This window comes from Oncorhynchus masou, chromosome 14 (genome assembly GCF_036934945.1).
Source record: "Oncorhynchus masou masou isolate Uvic2021 chromosome 14, UVic_Omas_1.1, whole genome shotgun sequence".
NCBI classification, from domain to species: domain Eukaryota; kingdom Metazoa; phylum Chordata; class Actinopteri; order Salmoniformes; family Salmonidae; genus Oncorhynchus; species Oncorhynchus masou.
This window is the reverse complement of record NC_088225.1, coordinates 23,789,887-23,811,013: the sequence shown is the minus strand read 5'-3', so window position 1 is coordinate 23,811,013 and position 21,127 is coordinate 23,789,887. Positions and strand designations below refer to the sequence as shown.

General features: G+C 41.5%; 3 protein-coding genes across 5 annotated transcripts in view; 1 reads left to right on the top strand and 2 right to left on the bottom strand.

The window, feature by feature from the left end:
* Nucleotides 1-66: 66 nt before the first annotated feature.
* On the bottom strand, nucleotides 67-5,884 carry mif4gdb (MIF4G domain containing b). Of its 3 annotated transcripts, none has more exons than XM_064986953.1 (6): nucleotides 5,808-5,884; nucleotides 4,841-4,934; nucleotides 4,421-4,548; nucleotides 3,870-4,025; nucleotides 3,273-3,365; nucleotides 67-2,970 (listed from the first exon to the last, which is right to left on the bottom strand). In XM_064986953.1, exons 2-6 carry the CDS (start codon nucleotides 4,917-4,919, stop codon nucleotides 2,743-2,745), a joined length of 684 nt encoding a protein of 227 aa, XP_064843025.1. In that variant the 5' UTR covers nucleotides 4,920-4,934; nucleotides 5,808-5,884; the 3' UTR covers nucleotides 67-2,742. The 3 variants fall into 3 exon arrangements, with proteins under 3 accessions (XP_064843025.1, XP_064843024.1, XP_064843026.1); XM_064986952.1 differs by having other exon boundaries at nucleotides 5,764-5,873; XM_064986954.1 differs by having other exon boundaries at nucleotides 4,421-4,530; nucleotides 5,764-5,872.
* Nucleotides 5,885-5,980: 96 nt separating this feature from the next.
* On the bottom strand, nucleotides 5,981-12,770 carry slc25a19 (solute carrier family 25 member 19). The gene is made up of 7 exons (XM_064986949.1): nucleotides 12,642-12,770; nucleotides 11,725-11,893; nucleotides 9,458-9,613; nucleotides 8,953-9,123; nucleotides 8,413-8,593; nucleotides 8,015-8,145; nucleotides 5,981-7,875 (listed from the first exon to the last, which is right to left on the bottom strand). Exons 2-7 carry the CDS (start codon nucleotides 11,854-11,856, stop codon nucleotides 7,696-7,698), a joined length of 951 nt encoding a protein of 316 aa, XP_064843021.1. The 5' UTR covers nucleotides 11,857-11,893; nucleotides 12,642-12,770; the 3' UTR covers nucleotides 5,981-7,695.
* A 3,485-nt stretch (nucleotides 12,771-16,255) lies between these two features.
* Nucleotides 16,256-21,127, top strand: part of LOC135554569 (testis-expressed protein 2-like) — a 33,873-nt gene continuing 29,001 nt past the window's right edge. The window contains exon 1 of the mRNA XM_064986942.1: nucleotides 16,256-16,852. The gene's annotated coding sequence lies outside the window, so the exon portion shown is untranslated. The remainder of the gene's footprint in view (nucleotides 16,853-21,127) is intronic.

Here is a 21,127-nt window from a genome sequence, read left to right as displayed (position 1 = left end):
CATACTATATTTAGAATATAGGTGCATTCAGTGACATCTTCAAAAAAAGAAAAGCTTAGGTAAAACCCAGGTCGATTTAATTTTATTCATCTTCAGTCAATGTACAGCAGTAGCAAAAATGAAATTGACCAATGTTGGTACTTCTGACATTTGAACAGATACCCAGCTATGGTAATGGAAATATTTATAGGAAAATATACACTGAGCTTTGTCTTAACATCAGTAAACTCAAACTTTCTATATATCTACTTGGGTAGATAAATGTACAAAATGCTCAAACTTATTTGGTAATTCTGTGTAAAACAAATGGCATGTACGCAAACCACTAGTAGGCAAATTGTGAGTGCTGCACTTCCTGTCCAAATTAGGTTTCTACTGAATGACTTTACTTTGAATACTTGGTCTTTATGTAGCAATAAATAGGCCCTATAGCATATACACATTTACTTCAATAATCTTCTTTCAACATCATGGCCCTATCAAATACGCTCAAACTAGTGGATGACCAACAAGTTTATTTTCATGCTTGCTTAATGTACACTGAGAACCACAGTTTTGAATAAACGGTTGAGAAACACTGATCTAGTGAACTAAATGTAAAACAATAGAAAAGTTATGTCAGTCACCCAAGTGTTACTATTCCGATTCCACAACTACTATTACCAAATAAACTTTTCAATCTATTCGACAACTGTCCACTAGGGCCAACAGAGGTTACTAAAATAGCCTACTAACTAACACAATATTTGTGATCATATCTTCAAAAAATATTATATGGTTCTTCCCTCTTCAAAGAGTTTCATTCAGTCAATGTCCCTGCTGGAATTATCAACGATTCCCCATGCCTCCCTCACTTTCTTGCAGTAATCACTGAGCTGACATAACTAGGGTAGGAAAAATATCTGCAATGGATCAGTGATTACTATGAGGAAGGAAGGATATATGAATGTTAAAGATATTGGAACAGGACCTAGAAATAGTCTGCTGCTTGATTGTGGTCAGTGGTTTTTCCAAGACACCGTGTTTGGTTTTGTGAGCGTATTAAAGCACTCGGTCAGCACACAGTGTAAACATTATAAAACATACATATTCTGAACTACAAAAACTAGTAGATGCGGACTTCTTCAATAAAGTGAAGCTGGTAAAAGCTTAGTGCTGGTGGAATGAATCTCAGACGTACTACTGTTTTGAAAATCTAACAGCAATGAGTAGTGAACAGCCAGACAGAACTTATAAAGTCACTATAATGCAGTAATATTCTCAGCTTCCAAACTGAATAAATGTATGCATTGTGGTGCACAGTTTTCCCAAGCCGAAAGCAAAAAGCCAGCATCCATTTTGTAGCACCAAAGTGTGGACTATGTCGTTTAAAAGAGGTACAGTACCTCTTAGAGACTTGTGAATACAAAAACATCTGCAAAACTAGTTGTTCTTATTAGAATCAGCAAAAACTGACTATAACTTCCAGCTTTGACGATATTGCTGTCTATATTGGCATCACATGTACTACAAAACTATTTTTCAGATAAACTTGTGATATTAACAATTCAGAAACTAGGATTCAGACCATAAAAAGTCCAATATATTGATGTTTTCAGAAAGGAAATATTACAAATGACTTATGACAAATCTATTGGTCCCAAATCCTAATAATACCAAATTGTCACCCTCTCTTGTCATGTGTTTTTAGACCTCAGACAAAACGAAGAGGCTTAAGAGTCATTGGCAGCAGGGTGGACCCACGTGGAGTTACATGCGTTGTGTTAATCTTTTGCTTGATTGATTTTGTCAAAAATCCCTCAACTCGAGCCAAAATGCTTTTCAGTCATTTTAATCTACCACTCAAACAACAGGTGCGTTTAAAACAAAAGTTGACTGTAAAGTATTTTGTCCAATTGATTTGGACCCTATGGCTGTATTTAGACAGGCAGCCCAATTCTGATATTTCGCCTAATTATTAGCAAAATAGTTAATCTGATTGGTAAAAACACCAATTACTAGTAAAACAAAATAAAGACCAGAATTGGGCTGTCTGTGTAAAAGCAGCCAATTTTGTAAAGCATTGATTGTAAAGATCATAATTTGATCCATACATTCACTTGGGCCTAATGAATGTCTAAGCTCTCGAAAAGTTCTGCAGACCTCTCAAGATTCTTTGTAGAAAAATTTACGAAGATCATCACCTTTGAAAACAGTATCAGTAACGACTGGCAGAAGATCTAAGATGAACTCAATCATGGTCAAGCCCACGTGACTGGAATGTGTATCTATCTGAACTACTTATGTAGAATAGTGAAATGGCTCATAACATTGGAATGTCAGAAAGCAAAGGGATTAATAATAAATAATTCGACTGGAGTAAAAACTGCAATTCGAAACCCACAAAATATCCTGAATTTCAGTCAAACTTGCTTCAAACCAATCCAATTCAAATACACCTCTTGCCAAAAAAAAAAAAAACTTTTAACAACAACCATTTACAATTGCACATTTCAAACCAACTATCTGGCTAGTGGAAATATCCCTGCTGCTAACCAGACTGACTAGTGGCTACCCCATGGCAAAGCCCAGCAAAAAAAGTGTCCTTTCTGGAATCATCCACTATGCAGCCCCTCTCCCAATACTATCATTCAGGGTCACATTCAGTAGACACGAAATGGGAGATTCCAACCCGAGCCCGTCCAATCCCATTTTGTTCCTATTGAACACCATCCACCTACTGTAGCCTGGCCTAGCCTCAGTCTAGTCGGTGACTTCGCTGTAGTAGTATTTCTGGGCCGTGTCGCTGAGCAACCAGCCCCCGGCTCTGAACTCCAGGATCTCCAGTAGCAGAAGACGGGCCATGGAGCTCAGGCCCTCCTGCAGTAGGAAGCCGTCCCGCAGCAGGTAGAAGAGCTCGTCCATCTTCTGTCCGTCCATCTTCTCCAGCTGGTCCCCGATGCGGTGCAGCTGGAGCACCAGGCAGTCTACCTGGGGGAAGGAGAAGCAAAGGAGCACCAATATTAAACAAACGCATATCATTATCAGAGAAGGGGAAATCACATTTAGAGATGTACTCAGGCTATAGCATGTACATTTGTTTTCAGATTTCAAACAGTAGCCACTATATAAAGCCAAACATTTTAGCAAAAACATTTACATTTGGTTCTCCCTTTAATCTGAAATTTATGTATGGTAAATAGCCGACATATTACACTTTAAGAAGTGAGAGACAATTGAAATATGTCCTCAGTTGAAATACTAAAAAAGGTGCTGTGCCATATTTGACCCACCTCTTCCTCGTTGTTCAGTGAGTCGGGCTGAGCCAGCCTTAACAGGCAGTCAAACACAGGATGCACCAGAGCCACCATAGGCATGTTGTTCACCTGGGGAGGGGAAAACACAAGGACCTATTAACATTTCATTGATAAGAAAAGCTTCTATGTGTATATATTTTGGGGCGGCAGGGTAGCCTAGTGGTTAGAGCGTTGGGCTACTAAATGAAAGGTTGCAAGTTTAAATCTCCTAGCTGACTAGGTACAAATCTGTCGTTCTGCCCCTGAACAAGGCAGTTAACCCACTGTTCCTAGGCCGTCAATGAAAATAAGATTTTGTTCTTAACTGATTTGCCTACTTAAATAAAGATTAAAAAATTTAAAAATACAATCCATGAAGAAATAGCTCAAATAAAATGCCTGATTCACACTATAGGGATGAACCATACTGCGCAGGTTTTGGATATTGTCCTTTGCACAATGTTCTTTCCAGCACGGTTCCAGCGATTATGATGGATGCCCAGCACAACTTGGCTCAGTTCAGTCTTGTGAATAGGTTGTTAGATATCTCCAGTTAGAATATGAATAGGGATTCTGGAATGTTTTGGCTCATACCTTGAGGTAGTCGAAGACGTTGCAGATGAAGGTGACGAAGCAGACCCACTCCTGCAGCGAGCGAAGCCGTGTGTCCTCCCGGGCCACGAACTCCAGCTGCAGCCGGTTGAGCAGATTCCGCCGGAACACGTTTCCGTTGTTGTGCTTGGCCTCAGCCTGCAAGGTGTGGTAGAGAACAAGATCACACACAGCCATAAGCATCTGTATGGTGCCAGTCTATGGATATATACAACTAGGAAGTTAAAGCACTGATCCCAGGGAGCAAAATAGTAGGATTGGGTTGAGTAGGATTGAGTTGCCATTTGACAATGATAAACCCCTTGATCCCCACCACCAAATGGTTAGGATTTGAAGACGGTAAGCTGATCTTAGATCTGAGCTTCTAGAGAGGAGCTCATTTGACCTGGTTTACAGTCAAACTCCAGCTTTAGTTCACACCATGTTCTAGGCCTAGGTGTGAAGCCCTAGTCAAAGATAATTCTCCTTACTGTTGTTACCACCATTACTATCAGCCAGAAAGGCAAGTAGTTTTAAGGTGATTATTACCATACCTGAACGATAGTGTAACAAATGCGTCCTGCCTCTTTGCTGAAGACCTGGTCCTTCAAAGACTGGTCCACGATGACATTGGACACCTTCTCCAGGTCCACCGTGCTGGGCTCTGAGGGCAGAGAGAGGGCTAATCCAAAGACAGCCACACTTACACTTGCTACTGGGTCACGTTCAAAAGGCACAAAATTTGACAATAACGCTCTGAAACGGCAAGGTTGCATCTGAGCATGCCCAATAACAAAGTTGTTTTCTTTTTCTGTTGCAAAATTTTTGAAATCTATTGCTACGGTTTGCACTAATGAACATGACACTGTACTATGTACTTAATTGTAAAAACAAAACATTATCAATCTGACTGTTGATTTTTTCACACATACCTTTATATACATCTTCACAGAATCACTACATTAGGGACTGACCTTTCAGGGCCGTTTTCAGCAGCTTCTGGGTCTCCAAGTCGAAAGACTGAATCTTGTAGTCCTCTTTACAGTTTTCCATTTTTTACAAGTGATACTGAAATAGACCATGGATACAGACAGACTATGTTTTCAAACATTTCAAACGAAATTCATTAGACAGAACTATGTCTCAGCACAAAGCTGTCTAACTCTGTTGTCATCAATCTGGCTGCCCCCCAGGCCTCTTTCATAGGGGGATATGGGGGATTAAGCCAACATACGCAGTTCCTCTAATATTGCCCAAATAAAAAGGTAGTTTGCATACAAGCAATGTAGAAACAGATTTATTCATTTTATCATATCTTCAAATACCAATAGTTAAATGCCATTTGTATGTTAGAGGATGCATTTCCCACCCATCCATTGTAAAAAGTCACAATGAAATTGTGTGACTTCTACTGGGTCAGGAGTTGCATTTTCAAACAAACGAAACCTTTGCAGCAGCCTAACCTCGTTCCCAGGATATGGAAGGGCAGCAAGTCTGGTGCACGAGACTAGCAGCAACCTGTCCCGTTGCATCAAACTGCACTACATGCCAACCCAGCAATAAATACCGGTAACAGTTAGCGGTATTAATATTTCACCACGAGATTGGATGGAGCTACCTAAAAAAATTGGCTGCTACTAAACATGCACGCAATTAATGCAAAAAGTCCATACAATTTAGCTAGCTATCTAACCAGCTGCTAAAATTAGTAACGAAACAACTAGCTAGCTAGTTAACGACTTGTTACACAGATAACGTTAGTTACCAAGCGAATATGTTTGAAAAGGAGTTGTTGAGTGGCTAGCTAGCTAAGCTAACTGACTTGCCAAGTCTGATTTACAAGAGCTCAAATTATGTTCGTTCAAGTTTCTAAATATAAACTGAAATCAAGACTTACTTTCATAAAGTTAAGTTTGAAGCAGTGATTAACATTGTACATACACCCTCCACTGTGCTGTGCTGTTTGTTCCTCACTTCCTGAGTGCATTCTGCGCACGCGCTGTGTTGCACCAGTATTGACGCCTAGGGAGAAATGTCCAGTGACGATAAATAAACTGTTTACCCATAGACGAAACCCACATGATTAAAATCTGTTCTATTCTGACTATATAATTCTAATGACAGGTTTATTTGCATGCATTTTCTTTATTCAAAAACAGTTAAAAAATAACAAAACATGGGTAAGTACGATACAATGCGTTTTAAATAAAAACCCACCTGCCACCACTTTGTACAGTGCATCAGTAGCCGACACAATGTTACACATATTACAAGAAATTGTCCCACCAAGTGCAATCTTTCCAGCATTAAACACCCATAGAATAAATATTACATTTTAAATACAGTGTTAGATATGCTGTGTTTAGACGTTTACATTTTAATAATTTAGCAGACGCTCTTATTCAGTTGGTCATATATTTAAAACTAACATACACCGTCATACTTCTTTAGTCATAATTTAGCACTGAGCAAGTGCCAGTTTGAGAAATGAGCAAAAAAAATCCAATGCTGAACCATAAAAGCTGTTACAACAGGTTACTTGAAATTAAAGTACAGTACATCAAAGAAAAGCAAACTGAAAACAGCATAGGTGGTAAATGTACTTTTGTTATTAAATAAGCATTACCAACCATATAGAAATGGTTATAAATATTGAAACACATTCCCCACAGAAAGCAACAAACCCTTGCACCTCATTTAGAGTGCATGATAACTGTGTTAGCATAGACTCAGTTAACACCACAACTTTTAGCTGAAATTTATTGAATCGTCCCTATTAAAGAGCATTCCGTGATAGGATCAACTTTGACCTGGTTCTGACTATTTATTTTAGCCTAGATCAAGCATCTCTTTCCCTTCGCTACATGGTTTCTATCGGTTTCAAGAGCAACCATCTGGGCTTATCAATTTAACACACAAAACATTGAAATGGAGAATTTAAGTGATTTCCCCCCTTCCGCAGCTGTCAAAACACAGAAGAACACTTCCAGAGGTATATTCTCAGTACATGATCTAAGACAATGGTTATATCCTCCTTATGCTGCCCATCAAATAAGGCAATTCTGCAGGTAGTTGAAACAGAACACATTGTTACGATAGCGGTTACAAATATGGCCATTTTTGGTACATTACAAAAGTCTTTAAAAGTAACAGGCTTCCTGTCCTCAATATAGACTGTGCACCACAAACCATGAGTATAGTGTAAAAACAACAGCAAAGAGTTCCAGTATAGACATACTAACATCAAGGTGTTTGGACACTGACAACAAACACACGGTAAGGTGAGGTGACATTCCTTATGTGGAAGGTCCAGAGCAGCACCACACCTAGACTTTCCCAACTTATAGGATACACTATAGGTAAACAGCAGTAAGGAGAGACTTTTTTTCTTCTTCCCAGCAATGTTGACTCCTATCACCAGTGGGATGGGGATATGGCATGTACGATGTAGATGTGCGTGATTCTGCCATTCCCTCCCATTCCCTCCTTTCTTTTCCAGTGCTTTAAGTTCCTCTGCTTCTTCAGTTGCCCCTAAGCCAGGGTTTCCTAAACTCGATTCTGGCCCCCAGGTGGACGTTTTGGTTTTTGCCCTAGCACTACACAGCTGATTCAAATAATCAACTCATCATCAAGCCTTGAACATTTGAATCAGCTGTGTAGTGCTAGGGCAAAAACCAAAGCGTGTACCGAGTTAGGGAAATGCGGCCCTAGACACTGTTCTATGGTCCATTTTCACATTTTCCCCATATTGGTTGAGATTAGAATTTGGAGCGGTTGAGCTGATCCTAGATCTGTGCCTAAAAGCAACTTCTACCCAGAGTTCCTCTGCTCACTGGCTGCCCTTCAGGTTCTGTATGGCATTAAGGAAGAACTCATACCAGAAGAAGGTGAAGCCCGTGGAGACAGCTGCTTTCACTAGGCTGGGAGATAGGCCTTTGAGAAAGCCCCGGAGACCCTCCTCTCTGGCGATCTGGGACACACAGTCTACAAAGCCACCATACTTCCGCACCTGCACACAGTAAGCAGAAACAACACACTTCAATGTCATGTAGATGGATGCCCCGTATGACAGCCATCTTTGCTCTAATATAAGACCTGCTGTCAGGCACATGACTGAATGAGACAATGGAATAAGATGTCTACCGTACCTGTCCAAAGTGGACTCTGGCTTCTTCAAACCCTCCCACCTGCAGTCTCTTTTTGATGAGGTCAAAGGGGTAGGTCATTGTCTTGCTGATGACTCCAGCACAGCTTCCACATACCAAGCTTCTGAGGTTGCCTTCAATAGAAAGGAAACAAGCAGTAATGTTCAGGTAGTTTCTAGACCACTATCCTTCAAAGTCATGTATTTGTGTTCAGTCAGTGGTACTGGGCACTATCCAGGCCCAAGTTACAAAGTTAGTTTCCTGTTTGCTAGCCAAGCCGAGGTTATATTCTAGTTTCTAGGCCCTATACCCTTAACGGTCATTGCTATGTGTACAGTGTTGTGTATTTAAAACAGTGTCGTGTTATCAAAGGCATGACCATCCCTACACTGGCCACTGACCTCCGACGTTGCTGTCCTTGGGCGGTGGTCCCATGAGGTTCTTGAGGACCTTGTAGAAGAAGAACTGCAGGCCTGCGTAGGGGAATACTGCCACCAGTGTTGGGCCCAGGCCACGGTAGAACCCCAGGGCCCCCTCAGTGCGGTACATGGTGGACACAGCATGTCTCAGGCTGCCATACACCTATGTTACAGATGATGCCTGTGGTTAGCTAATAGCTATCAGTAGCACAAGCCAAAGATTCAATGATAACACTTTAACAAAGCCAAAGTGTGGATTGCAGTCACTCCTTGTCCATAGACTGCCTTCAAGGTAAGGAAACAAATATCGAAATGATCCTTTTAAGGGGTTAAGTAGTTTGACAGTTAATTATTATACCTAGTTTACTATAAATGTATATTTAGTTTATAAATAATAAATTACTGGATGAAATTGTGTGGTTGTCGTTTTGGTGCTTGGCAAATTATGGGTTGCAGAGTTAATGGACTATTACAGCTTTTGATAATGGTACAATATACTGTATGTTTTTCTTTGTCTCTCACCTTGGGCTCTCCCTGAGCTGCGAAGCGTGTTCGCAGTGTGTCTAGTGGCTGGCAGGCTACAGTGGCAGAGCAGGCGGCCAGACCGCCACACACAAAGTGCACCCCTGCTGTCTGGCTGTCATATGCGGTGCTCTTGTGGGTCATCTCAGTCAGGAACTCAAAGCTGGCAAACTATGGAGGGACGAAAACACAGCCTTAAAACACAACCTTAAAGCACAGATGAAAACACAAAATTCAGACAACAGTGCCAAGTTATACAGCACAGCCATGAATGGAGACCACAGGGATAAAAACAAGAAAGAGAAGGGAAAAAAAGTGAGGCACATGACTATATATTATAATCTATCAACCCACTACCATGTGAGAGATGCTATTGAGGCGTTACAGGGCAAAGGCTAGCTAGGGACAAAGAGTTGAGTCAGAAAACAACTCATTCAACCACAACACTGTGTGACATACAACAGGGCATTCTGACAGGAAAAATGCCCCAGTGTATGTTCCCTACCTGTACTGCCCCGAAGCAGACAGAGAGGAGCTGGGCGGGGACATGTCCTTTCCAGAAGGCAGGCAGCCCCTCCTCTGCCAGGATACAACGTGATGCCTGGAAAAGACCCCAGTACTTCCCTTCAGGGTGCCTTGACGATACGCGCTCTATCTGCAACTGTGTACGCAAGGAGGGGTGTGTAGTGTCAGACAGGGGAAAGAGGACATTCTGCTATAGACATTCTTGTGTAGAACTAAATACACATATGCACATGTAAACACACACACACACAGTTGTAAGTCATTCCCTAGCAAATGCTGAGCACATCATCAGTGTGTGTTGCCATGGCCACCAGTGTGTTGTGAGAAACTGGGCATGCCCAGTGGTGTCTGAGGGTATGGGTGTGGTGCTGTGACTCACATCAAAAGAATGCAGCACAACCAAACAATGGATAGTAGCAATGAAACAAACTTCTTCAGGACAAAAAAAAGCTTGATTTCAGTGAGTCTCACAACACTGAGCTTTTTGGTTCGAGTCATAAAAGCCTGGGCAGCAGTTATCATGCACAAATAACCAAGTTGTATGTTTTACCTTTATTTTACTAGGCAAGTCAGTTAAGAACAAATTCTTATTTTCAATGACGGCCTAGAAACAGTGGGTTAACTGCCTGTTCAGGGGCAGAACGACAGATTTGTACCTTGTCAGCTCGGGGATTTGAACTTGCAACCTTTCAGTTACTAGTCCAACGCTCTAACCACTAGGCTACCACTAGGGTTTGGCCATAAAAACAGTGCATTCGGAATGTATTCAGACCCCTTTTCTATGAGACTTGAAATTGAGCTCAGGTGCCTCCTGTTTCCATTGATCATCCTTGAGATGTTTCTACAACTTGGAGTCCACCTGTGGTAGATTAAATTGATTGGACATTATTTGGAAAGGCACACACCTGTCTATATAAGGTCCCACAGTTGACAGTGCATGTCAGAGCAAAAACCATGAGGTTGAAGGAATTGGCCATAGAGCGCCAAGACAGGATTGTGATGAGGCACAGATCTGGGGAAGGGTACCAAAACATTTCTGCAGCATTGAAGGTCCTCAATAACACAGTGGCCTCAATCATTCTTAAATGGAAGAAGTTTGAAACCACCAAGACTCTTCCTAGAGCTGGCCGCCCAGCCAGACTGAGCAATACGGGGAGAAGGACCTTGTTGGACCCGATGGTCACTCTGACAAAGCTCTCGAGTTCCTCTGTGGAGATGAGAGCGTTCAAGAAAGACAACCATCTCTGCAGCACTCCACCAATCAGGCTTTTACAGTAGATTGGCCAGACGGAAGCCACTCCTCAGTAAAAGGCATATGAAAGCTCGCTTGGAATTTGCCAAAAGGCACCTAAAGACACTCGGACCATGAAACAATATTCTCTGGTCTGATGAAACCAAGATTGAAGTCTTTGGCATGAATGCCAAGCGTCACATCTGGAGGAAACCTGGCACCATCCCTACTGTGAAGCATGGTGGTGGCAGCATCATGCTGTGGGGATGTTTTTAAGCGGCAGGGACTGGGAGACTCGTTAGGATCAAGGCAAAGATGACCGTAACAAAGTACAGAGAGGTCCTTGATGAAAACCTGGTCCAGACCGCTCAGGATTTCAGACTGCGGCGAAGGTTCACCTTCCAAAAGGACAACGACCAAGCACACAGCCAAGACCACACAGGAGTGGCTTCAGGACAAGTCTCTGAATGTCCTTGAGTGGCCCAGCCAGAGCCTGAACTTGAACCCGATCGAACATATCTGGAAAGACCTGGAAATAGCTGTGCAGCAACGCTCCCCATCCAACCTGACAACTCTTGAGAGGATCTGCAGAGAAGGGAGAAACTCCCCCAAATACAGGTGTGCCAAGCTTGTAGCATCATTTCCAAGAAGACGCAAGGCTGTAATCGCTGCCAAGGGTGCTTCAACAAAGCCCTGAGTAAAGGGTCTGAATACTTATGTAAATGTGATATTGCAGTTTTGTATTTTATAAATTAGCTAACATCTAAAAACCTGTTTTTGCTTTGTCTTTATGGGGTATTGTGTGTAGATTAAGGGAAACGACAATATAATACATTTTAGAATAAGGCAGTAATGTTGCAAAATGTGGAATAAGTAATGGGGTCTGAATACTTTCTGAAGGCACTGTAGTTCCAACTTACATTATGTTGCATTTAATTGTGTAGTAAATTAGGGTCCAAAGTGGCCATGCAACTAAAACATGCACCACAATAATATCCATCTGATGCTTACTGTACCTGGAATCTTATCTTGATGACATCCAGGGGGCTGATCAGGGCTCGGGTCACCATGCCTGCGGCTGACCCAGACAAGGCTGCATCTTCTGGGGCTGGAGCAGCACCCTTAGACCCTGGGTCATAGCCCACCATGATGACTCCACGGCAGCCTCACCAGAGGACCTCAGGTCTGGGGAGACACATGTTATACAGCACAGGAGGTTGGTGGCACCTTAATTGGGGAGGACGGGCTTGTGGTAATGGCTGGAGCGAAGTCAGTGGAATGGTATTCAATACATCAAACACATGGTTTGATGCCGTTCCATTTGCACCGTTCCAGACATTATTATGAGCCGTCCTCCCCTCAGCAGCCTCCACTGTATACAGGGTGACTTGTAGTTTCTCTGAGAGACAGTCACTGTAAATATGGATAGGCTATTGTGATTCACGATTCAGTATGTTGCTATTTTTATTGGAAGCCAATTCTGTATCACTTATTTGTGCATCACTGCCACTAGAGATAGTTAGTAGCTGTATAAAAGAGTCATCAGGCAAATTCCACTGATCAATCATGTGTGATGGAAGTTGACTCTGCTGATGTTGACATGACACCTGCATCTAGCTGACAGCTACAGTAACTTACTGTTGTTGAGTTGCCTAACTAGCTAACTAACAAGTTATTGATCAGCCCTTCCTCCTAATCAGACACATGTGGAGATCACACACGTTGACTGCAATTGATGATCACGTCCTATTCTTCGGTACATTAGTTGCAGTGATTATTCATAGTAAATACAGTAGGTATTAACGTTCTTCAAAAAATACCATAGAGGACAGGACCTTGGCATAACTGAGGTTAGCTAGCGTAGCCACTCAATCTGGTTTACTTCAATCTAGCTCGCAATTTATAGCTAAAATGTGTAGAACTGTCGACTCACTTTTATGTGCTGCTCTTCCATGGAAATGTGTGAAAGAATAGTTAGTGAAGGACTGATAAAGCTACATTTACTTCTTTTCATACAATTTAGCTTACTCAAACCAATCTGGAGACTGGAGAATGGTGCAAATCGAACCAATCCACATGGAGGGATAGATCACGTGACCCTGCAATCACAGTTGCACTACATGTGTTCCTCCTTATGACACGAGATGTCACTGTTGTTAAGTAACCAGTTTCAACATTCAGTACTGCATCACGTCTGCATTGTTTCAGGTAAAGTATATTGTACAAAAGTCATCAAATAAATAAAAACAAGACAGCCTAAGGTTGATGCTCTACAACAATATTGTTAAATGTCCAATAACATTGATTTGCTGCACAATTTTCCGTTTTATTGACTAGATTTCTTTTATTTTTTAAATAGTCTGACCAAGACTCATTATATTGTAACAATCACATTATGTTAAAGTACATTAGGACAATAAAATCAGAGCTGAAAGTCTGTTTGAATCCCAAGGTCATATAGATGATGTGATGTTTATTATAATAAGAGTCAACGCTGGTGAGAAAGAACAATGTCTACTTTGTTGGCTCTGTCTCAATAGTGTGGTAGGAGGTGGTTGAGACCTGAAGACTTACGTTATTTCCCAGAGTGCCTTTAGATCAGTGGGCTAAGGTGGTATTGAGCCATGCAGATGAACCTGGTTGAATACCTGGTCGCTCACACATACAGTGGGGAGAACAAGTATTTGATACACTGCAGGTTTTCCTACTTACAAAGTATGTAGAAGTCTGTAATTTTTATCATAGCTACACTTCAACTGTGAGACACGGAATCTAAAACTGTATATGATTTAAGTAATTAATTTGCATTTTATTGCATGACTTAAGTATTTGATACATCAGAAAAGCAGAACTTAATATTTGGTACAGAAACCTTTGTTTGTAATTACAGAGGTCACATGTTTCCTGTAGTTCTTGACCAGGTTTAAACACACTGCAGCAGGGATTTTGGCCCACTCCTCCATACAGACCTTCTCCAGATGCTTCAGGTTTCAGGGCTGTCGCTGGGCAATACGGACTTTCAGCTCCCTCCAAAGATTTTCTATTGGGTTCAGGTCTGGAGACTGGCTTGGCCACTCCAGGACCTTGAGATGCTTCTTACGGAGCCACTCCTTAGTTGCTCTGGCTGTGTGTTTCGGGTCGTTGTCATGCTGGAAGACCGAGCCACGACCCATCTTCAATGCTCTTACTGAGGGAAGGAGGTTGTTGGCCAAGATCTCACGATACATGGCCCCATCCATCCTCCCCTCAATACGGTGCAGTCATCCTGTCCCCTTTGCAGAAAAGCATCCCCAAAGAATGATGTTTCCACCTCCATGCTTCACAGTTCTTAGGGTTGTACTCATCCTTCTTCGTCCTCCAAACACGGTGAGTGGAGTTTAGACAAAAAAGCTCTTTGTCTCATCAGATCACATGACCTTCTTCCAATCCTCCTCTGGATCATCCCAATGGTCATTAGCCAACTTCAGACGGGCCTGGACATGCGCTGGTTTGAGCAGGGGGACCTTGCGTGCGCTGCAGGATTTTAATCCATGACGGCGTAGTGTGTTACTAATGTTTTTCTTTGAGACTGTGGTCCCAGCTCTCTTCAGGTCATTGACCAGGTCCTGCCGTGTCGTTCTGGGCTGATCCCTCACCTTCCTCATGATCATTGATGCCCCACGAGGTGAGATCTTGCATGGAGCCCCAGACCGAGGATGATTGACCGTCATCTTGAACTTCTTCCATTTTCCAATAATTGCACCAACAGTTGTTGCCTTCTCACCAAGCTGCTTGCATATTGTCCTGTAGCGCATCCCAGCCTTGTGCAGGTCTACAATTTTATCCCTGATGTCCTTACACAGCTCTCTGCTCTTGGCCATTGTGGAGAGGTTGGAGTCTGTTTGACTGAATGTGTGGACAGGTGTCTTTTATACAGGTAACGAGCTCAAACAGGTGCAGTTAATACAGGTAATGAGTGGAACAGGAGGGCTTCTTAAAGAAAAACTAACTGGTCTGTGAGAGATGGAATAGGTGATCAAATACTTATGTCATGCAATAAAATGCAAATTAATTACTTAAAAATCATCCAATGTGATTTTCTGGATTTCTGTTTCAGATTCCGTCTCTCACAGTTGAAGTGTACCTACAATCAAAATGACAGACCTCTACATGCTTTGTAAGTAGGAAAACCTGCAAAATCTGCAGTGTATCAAGTACTTGTTCTCCACACTATGTGCAAGTCCAGGACCATATAGACATGAAAAACACCTCTTGGCAAGATAACCATAGTCTATAATACTACATATACTGTAGACTCTATATGAACATAATGCCATGTTGATGATGATTTATTGTCCTGTCAAATGCTGAAGGTCAATGTATTGTCTGTGCCAGTGTTTGGTCTGTTCTCCTTGCCCCCTGCAGTGTCCAAACGAGATAAGCAGGAACTTGTGTAATTCATTGTGTCCCAAAGTTTATGTCCAGCCTGGCCCTAGCTGTGCACACACACACACACACACACACAAGACCTCATAGTTTGACCAATTTGACTTCAGATTCCGCCGTTTGTCCACATTTCTTCTAACGTCAAACATTTTGAAGTTGCTCCAAATGTCAAATTTCGAGGTGTTTTGGACACCACAGGTTGAACCCCTGCTGTCACAAGTTTAGGCCTTCATTCTGAATGGTTAAGGTTTGGGAAAGGGTTAAAACAAAAACATTTAAAACAAGTGTCTGTCACTGGGACTGAACATACGACCTTCAGAGCTGGAGCTCGCAGTTTACACCCATCTGCCACCCCGGTCCACAACGCTCACTGTTGCCTTTAATGGCCAGTTTTGGGTACCTAGACGGATGTCAAAGTGGATCATGAGCGACCTGGCTGCACACGCATGCATGCATGCATGCATACATGCATACATACATACATACATCCATGCATGCATGCATGCAAGCAAGCACAACCAAACACATATACACACATCCTGCCAGGCCCCAGCTGTGCTCACACACACTATAAGGCATGATGGATGGGGAGGCAGATGAACAAAACCCCCACTGGATGTAGATGGATAAAAACAGAGGGATTAATTAAGCAGCAGCAAGACTGTTGAAAAATAGTGGTGAAGTTATATTTTACTAATAACAATGGCTATATATTATTCATGTAAAAGTTTAAAAAATGCATGTACCAATTCCAGATTGCTCCTGTAATGGAGAATACATTGGTTGTGGTTTAGCATTCAACTTCACCTGTCCACGGATAACTACCATAGTAGGTTCATCAGTTGGATAAATCAGTATCCCGATGGACACTTTTAACCAGTATGAGTCTGAAAGGGAAATATCCCATGGTGATATTGGAATTCTTTTGATGTGGTGTACAGTATTCACAGAGGGGTTAACATGTTATTCTACATTGGTTTTACCTTCAGTTTAATCCATGCATTTACATAGCTCGACTTCATTGCACTGCTAGAAAGACCTGGATGCGTTTTTAGAAGTGATGGTTTGAGAGGCTGACCAAAACACGTGTGAGTGAAGATCCTATCCTGTAGACAAGTGTGACAGTATTTTAATACTGAGCCGAGAACAACATAGGTGCTGCGGTACGACTGTTTTAATCTGGATTAGTGTTTCTCTCTCTAGCCAGGACTCTAATAATCCGATTATTCAGAGTTCGCTTGGCGCTTCTTCAAGGGGGAGAAGATGATGGAGACGCGAAGCAAGGGCTCCTCGGTTATATGGCGGTGTCTCGGCGCATACCGTTACTGTTCATACTGGTTCAGGCGATCTGCACTTCTGAAGTGAGGCTACGAGAGGCTATCCGTGCTATTAAATCGATTGGAAGTTTTTTTTCCACGCCATGCAAGGCAAGTCGAACGCGTCCCTATGCAAAACGTGAGCAAAGTTATTTGAACAGGGTTTCTATTGTAGTCAGTCCACTGCAGTGCATCCCTGTGCAGTATTCGGACATATAGAATGCTGCGCTCTGCTCTGCAGTCAGACTGCGTCTTTGACAGAGTTTTGAGAGCGAAATCGAAAGACGACTGAATTTAATGAGAGTGACTTGGGTCTTTTTCCATACCTGTCAATCAACGGGGATAGCGGTATCGACTATAGCCTACATTATGGGTCCTTCATTGTCGTTTTGATGGTGTTCAGGTGAGTAGCCCTAAATTCGAGTGGGTTGGCAATGTTTTGACATCGCCAAAGATATTGAAATAAATATATGTTTTATCAACAAAATATAGGCCTGTGTTTAGCAGTTATTTAGCCTACATGGCTGAGCCCTGAAATTGGACTTGAATTAGGCCATATTGAAGTTTGATCATGTTTACATTTTCCATGTAGGCCTGTAGACGTTTGAATAACAGAAACTAAGTAGAAATTACATTTCTACCTATGGGTGTCATGGGAATAATAACCAAAACCAAAACACAATATGTCTGTGGATAAACACTCCTCAACCACCTGTGCGTGTAGCCTTATGCCCTAATGTCAGGACAGCTTTATTGTTCTCCAGGATAATCCCATCAGATTATTTGTCTGATGTAGGAATAGGATGCCCATCAATTAGACATAATTTGTTTAATCCAGACTAGTTAGATTTCTCTGCCTGCCTGCCCTCCTGACAGGGCCCCACATTAACAGGCCTACACAGGCATGCACAGGTCAGGTAAGGACAGTGGTGTTTAGTTTAGTTTATCAGGATCCCCATAAACTGCTAAACATTCAGCAGCTACTCTTCCTGGGATCCACATAAAACATACAAATACAGTGCCCTCAGAAAGTATTCATATGTATTTTGTTGTGTTACAGCCTGAATTCAATATGAATTACATGTATTTTTTCTCTCTCACCCATCTACACACTCCCCCATAATTACAAAGTAAAAACATGTTTTACATTTTCTGGGCACATTTTTTTTGATGAGAAAATACATAAATACTGTCAATACATGTTAGAATCACATTTGGCAGCGATTAAGTCTTTGCAAACCAGGATTGTACAATATTTGTGCACATTATTCTTTAAAAAATTCTTCAAGCTCTGTTAAATTGGTTGTTGATCATTGCTAGACAGCCATAGATTTTCAAGATGATTTAAGGTCAAAACTGTAACTAGGCCACTCAGAAACAGTCAATGTCGTCTTGGTAAGAAGCTCCCATGTATATTTGGCCTTGGGTTTTAGGTTATTGTCCTGCTGAAAGGTGAATTTGTCTTCCAGTGTCTGGTGGAAAGCAGACTGAACCAGGTTTTCCTCTAGGATTTTGCTTGTGCTTAGCTCTATTCTGTTGTTTTTTTTTATCCTAAAAAGGTTCTTGCCAATGACAAAAAAGTTCTTGCCAATGACAAGTATACCCATAACATGATGCAGCCACCATCATGCTTGAGAATATGAAGAGTGGTACTCAATGATGTGTTGTATTGGATTTTCCCCAAACATAACACTTTTGTATTCAGGACATAAAGTACATTTCTTTGCCATATTTTTTGGCAGTTTTACTTTGGAGCCTTATTGCAAAGAGGATGCATGTTTTAAAATGTTTTATTCTGTACAGGCTTCTTTCTTTTCACTCTGTCATTTAGGTTCGTATTGTGGAGTAACTACAATGTTGCTGATGCATCCTTTTCTCCTATCAAAGCCATTAAACTCTGTAATGGTTTTAAAGTCACCATTGGCCTCATGGTGAAATCCCTGAGCGGTTTTCTTCCTCTCCGGAAACTGAGTTCAGAAAGACGCCGTATCTTTGTAGTGAGTGGGTGTAGTAGTGTAACTTCCCCTGCTCAAATAAATATTACATTTCAGCTTTTTTCTTCTTCTTCCCATACGTGCCCTTCTTTGCTAGGCATTGGAAAACCACCCAGGTCTTTGTGGTTGAATATGTGTTTGAAATTCAATGCTCAGCTGAGGGACCTTACAGATCATTTTATGTGTGGGGTACAGAGATGAGATAGTCATAAAAAAATCACGTCAAACATTATTGCACACAGTGAGTCCATGCAACTTATTATGTGACTTGTTAAGCACATTTTTACTCCTGAATTTATTTTAGGCTTACCATAACAAATGGCTTGAATACTGATTGACTCAAGACATTTCAGATTTAAATTTGTAATTAATTTGTAAACATTTATAAAATATAATTCCATTTGGACATTATGGGGTATAGTGTGTAGGCCAGCGACAAAACAATCTCAATATAATCCATTTTGAATTCAGGCTGTTACACATCACAATGTGGGAAAAGCCAAGGTGTGTGAATACTTTCTGAAGGCTCTGTACATGACAAAGTACAGAACAGTTATAGACGAGGACTGGAAATAACATTGTATATACAGTATATACACAACAAAAATACTATTTACACACTATTATTACATACTCATATTCTTATATACAGTTCAATTAGATCTTTAGAAAGAGGAGAGGAAGCTGTGATACAATATATATATATAGCTATATATATATATAGCTATATATATATATATACATATATAGCTATATATAGCTTTAAAAAACAGATAAATAAAAATAAAAATATATATAATATTTATATATATATAATTTATATATTTATTTATTTATATATTTATATATATATATATATATATATATATATATATATATTTATTTATTTTAATCTGTTTTTTAAAGCTATACTTTATTTTTGATGAGTAACCTCTGGTGGCAGAGCATTCCATGATGACATGGCTCTGAGTGTTGGTGAGAAGACAGGATAATACATCAGAGATAATATACTGTAACACTGACATATTGTATCGGTCTCCCAATGGAAGCCACAGCAGAGCAGTCAAGGATGGAGTCCCGATATGTTTGTTATATTTCTCTCTGAAGGTAGGCTGAAATGGATTTGTGTTTATTGCAGCAAAGTAAATATAAGGTCCAGCAAATAACAGGAATAGATACAGCCCTGGATACATAATAATAACAGACATAATGACCAGCAGACCTTTTCAGCAAATCGTCCTATTTTCATTCATACCCTTTATGACAACATAATACCCTCTGCAGACAATTTGATTGGTAAACGTGTCCCTAGAATGACCTCATTATCAATCTCTGTGCCAATGATGTTCCAAGATGAGACGATCAATGTGTTTGACCCGGTAATATCAGGAGGAGGGGTGGAAGCAAGCTGCCCAGTAAGTATGCCAGAGGTGGCCTAGCTGCTTTGGTCTCTGTAAACTCGTCGAAGTCAGTCCTCTTACATGACTTCTCCTGAAATCAACTATTCACCTTGGTCTCCTTCCTCTTCCCATGGACAGTCACCCATAGAGGACAGTAGTCAACTATTCACCTTGGTCTCCTATCTCTTCCCATGGACAGTCACCCATAGAGGACAGTAGTCAACTATTCACCTTGGTCTCCTATCTCTTCCCATGGACAGTCACCCATAGAGGACAGTAGTCAACTATTCACCTTGGTCTCCTATCTCTTCCCATGGACAGTCACCCATAGAGGACAGTAGTCAACTATTCACCTTGGTCTCCTATCTATTCCCATGGACAGTCACCCATAGAGGACAGTAGTCAACTATTCACCTTGGTCTCCTATCTCTTCCCATGGACAGTCACCCATAGAGGACAGTAGTCAACTATTCACCTTGGTCTCCTTCCTCTTCCCATGGACAGTCACCCATAGAGGACAGTAGTCAACTATTCACCTTGGTCTCCTATCTCTTCCCATGGACAGTCACCCATAGAGGACAGTAGTCAACTATTCACCTTGGTCTCCTATCTATTCCCATGGACAGTCACCCATAGAGGACAGTAGTCAACTATTCACCTTGGTCTCCTATCTATTCCCATGGACAGTCACCCATAGAGGACAGTAGTCAACTTTTCACCTTGGTCTCCTATCTCTTCCCATGGACAGTCACCCATAGAGGACAGTAGTCAACTATTCACATTGGTCTCCTTCCTCTTCCCATGGACAGTCACCCATAGAGGACAGTAAGTAGTCAACTATTCACCTTGGTCTCCTATCTGTTCCCATGGACAGTCACCCATAGAGGACAGTAGTCAACTATTCACCTTGGTCTCCTATCTCTTCCCATGGACAGTCACCCATAGAGGACAGTAGTCAACTATTCACCTTGGTCTCCTATCTCTTCCCATGGACAGTCACCCATAGAGGACAGTATCAACTATTCACCTTGGTCTCCTTCCTCTTCCCATGGACAGTCACCCATAGAGGACAGTAGTCAACTATTCACATTGGTCTCCTTCCTCTTCCCATGGACAGTCACCCATAGAGGACAGTAAGTAGTCAACTATTCACCTTGGTCTCCTATCTCTTCCCATGGACAGTCACCCATAGAGGACAGTAAGTAGTCAACTATTCACCTTGGTCTCCTATCTGTTCCCATGGACAGTCACCCATAGAGGACAGTAGTCAACTATTCACCTTGG

Bases quoted from the DNA above. Each gene is read 5' to 3' on its own strand.
- mif4gdb (XM_064986953.1), bottom strand. From the start codon at position 4,919: ATGGAAAACTGTAAAGAGGACTACAAGATTCAGTCTTTCGACTTGGAG. The intron at 4,549-4,840 runs GTCAGTCCCTAA...TCTTTGGATTAG, and splicing joins GCTGAAAACGGCCCTGAAAG to CCCTCTCTCTGCCCTCAGAG. The intron at 3,366-3,869 runs GTATGAGCCAAA...TCCCCTCCCCAG, and splicing joins ACGTCTTCGACTACCTCAAG to GTGAACAACATGCCTATGGT.
- slc25a19 (XM_064986949.1), bottom strand. From the start codon at position 11,856: ATGGTGGGCTATGACCCAGGGTCTAAGGGTGCTGCTCCAGCCCCAGAA. The intron at 8,146-8,412 runs GTCAGTGGCCAG...TTTCTATTGAAG, and splicing joins CAAGGACAGCAACGTCGGAG to GCAACCTCAGAAGCTTGGTA. The intron at 7,876-8,014 runs GTACGGTAGACA...TACTGTGTGCAG, and splicing joins CCAGAGTCCACTTTGGACAG to GTGCGGAAGTATGGTGGCTT.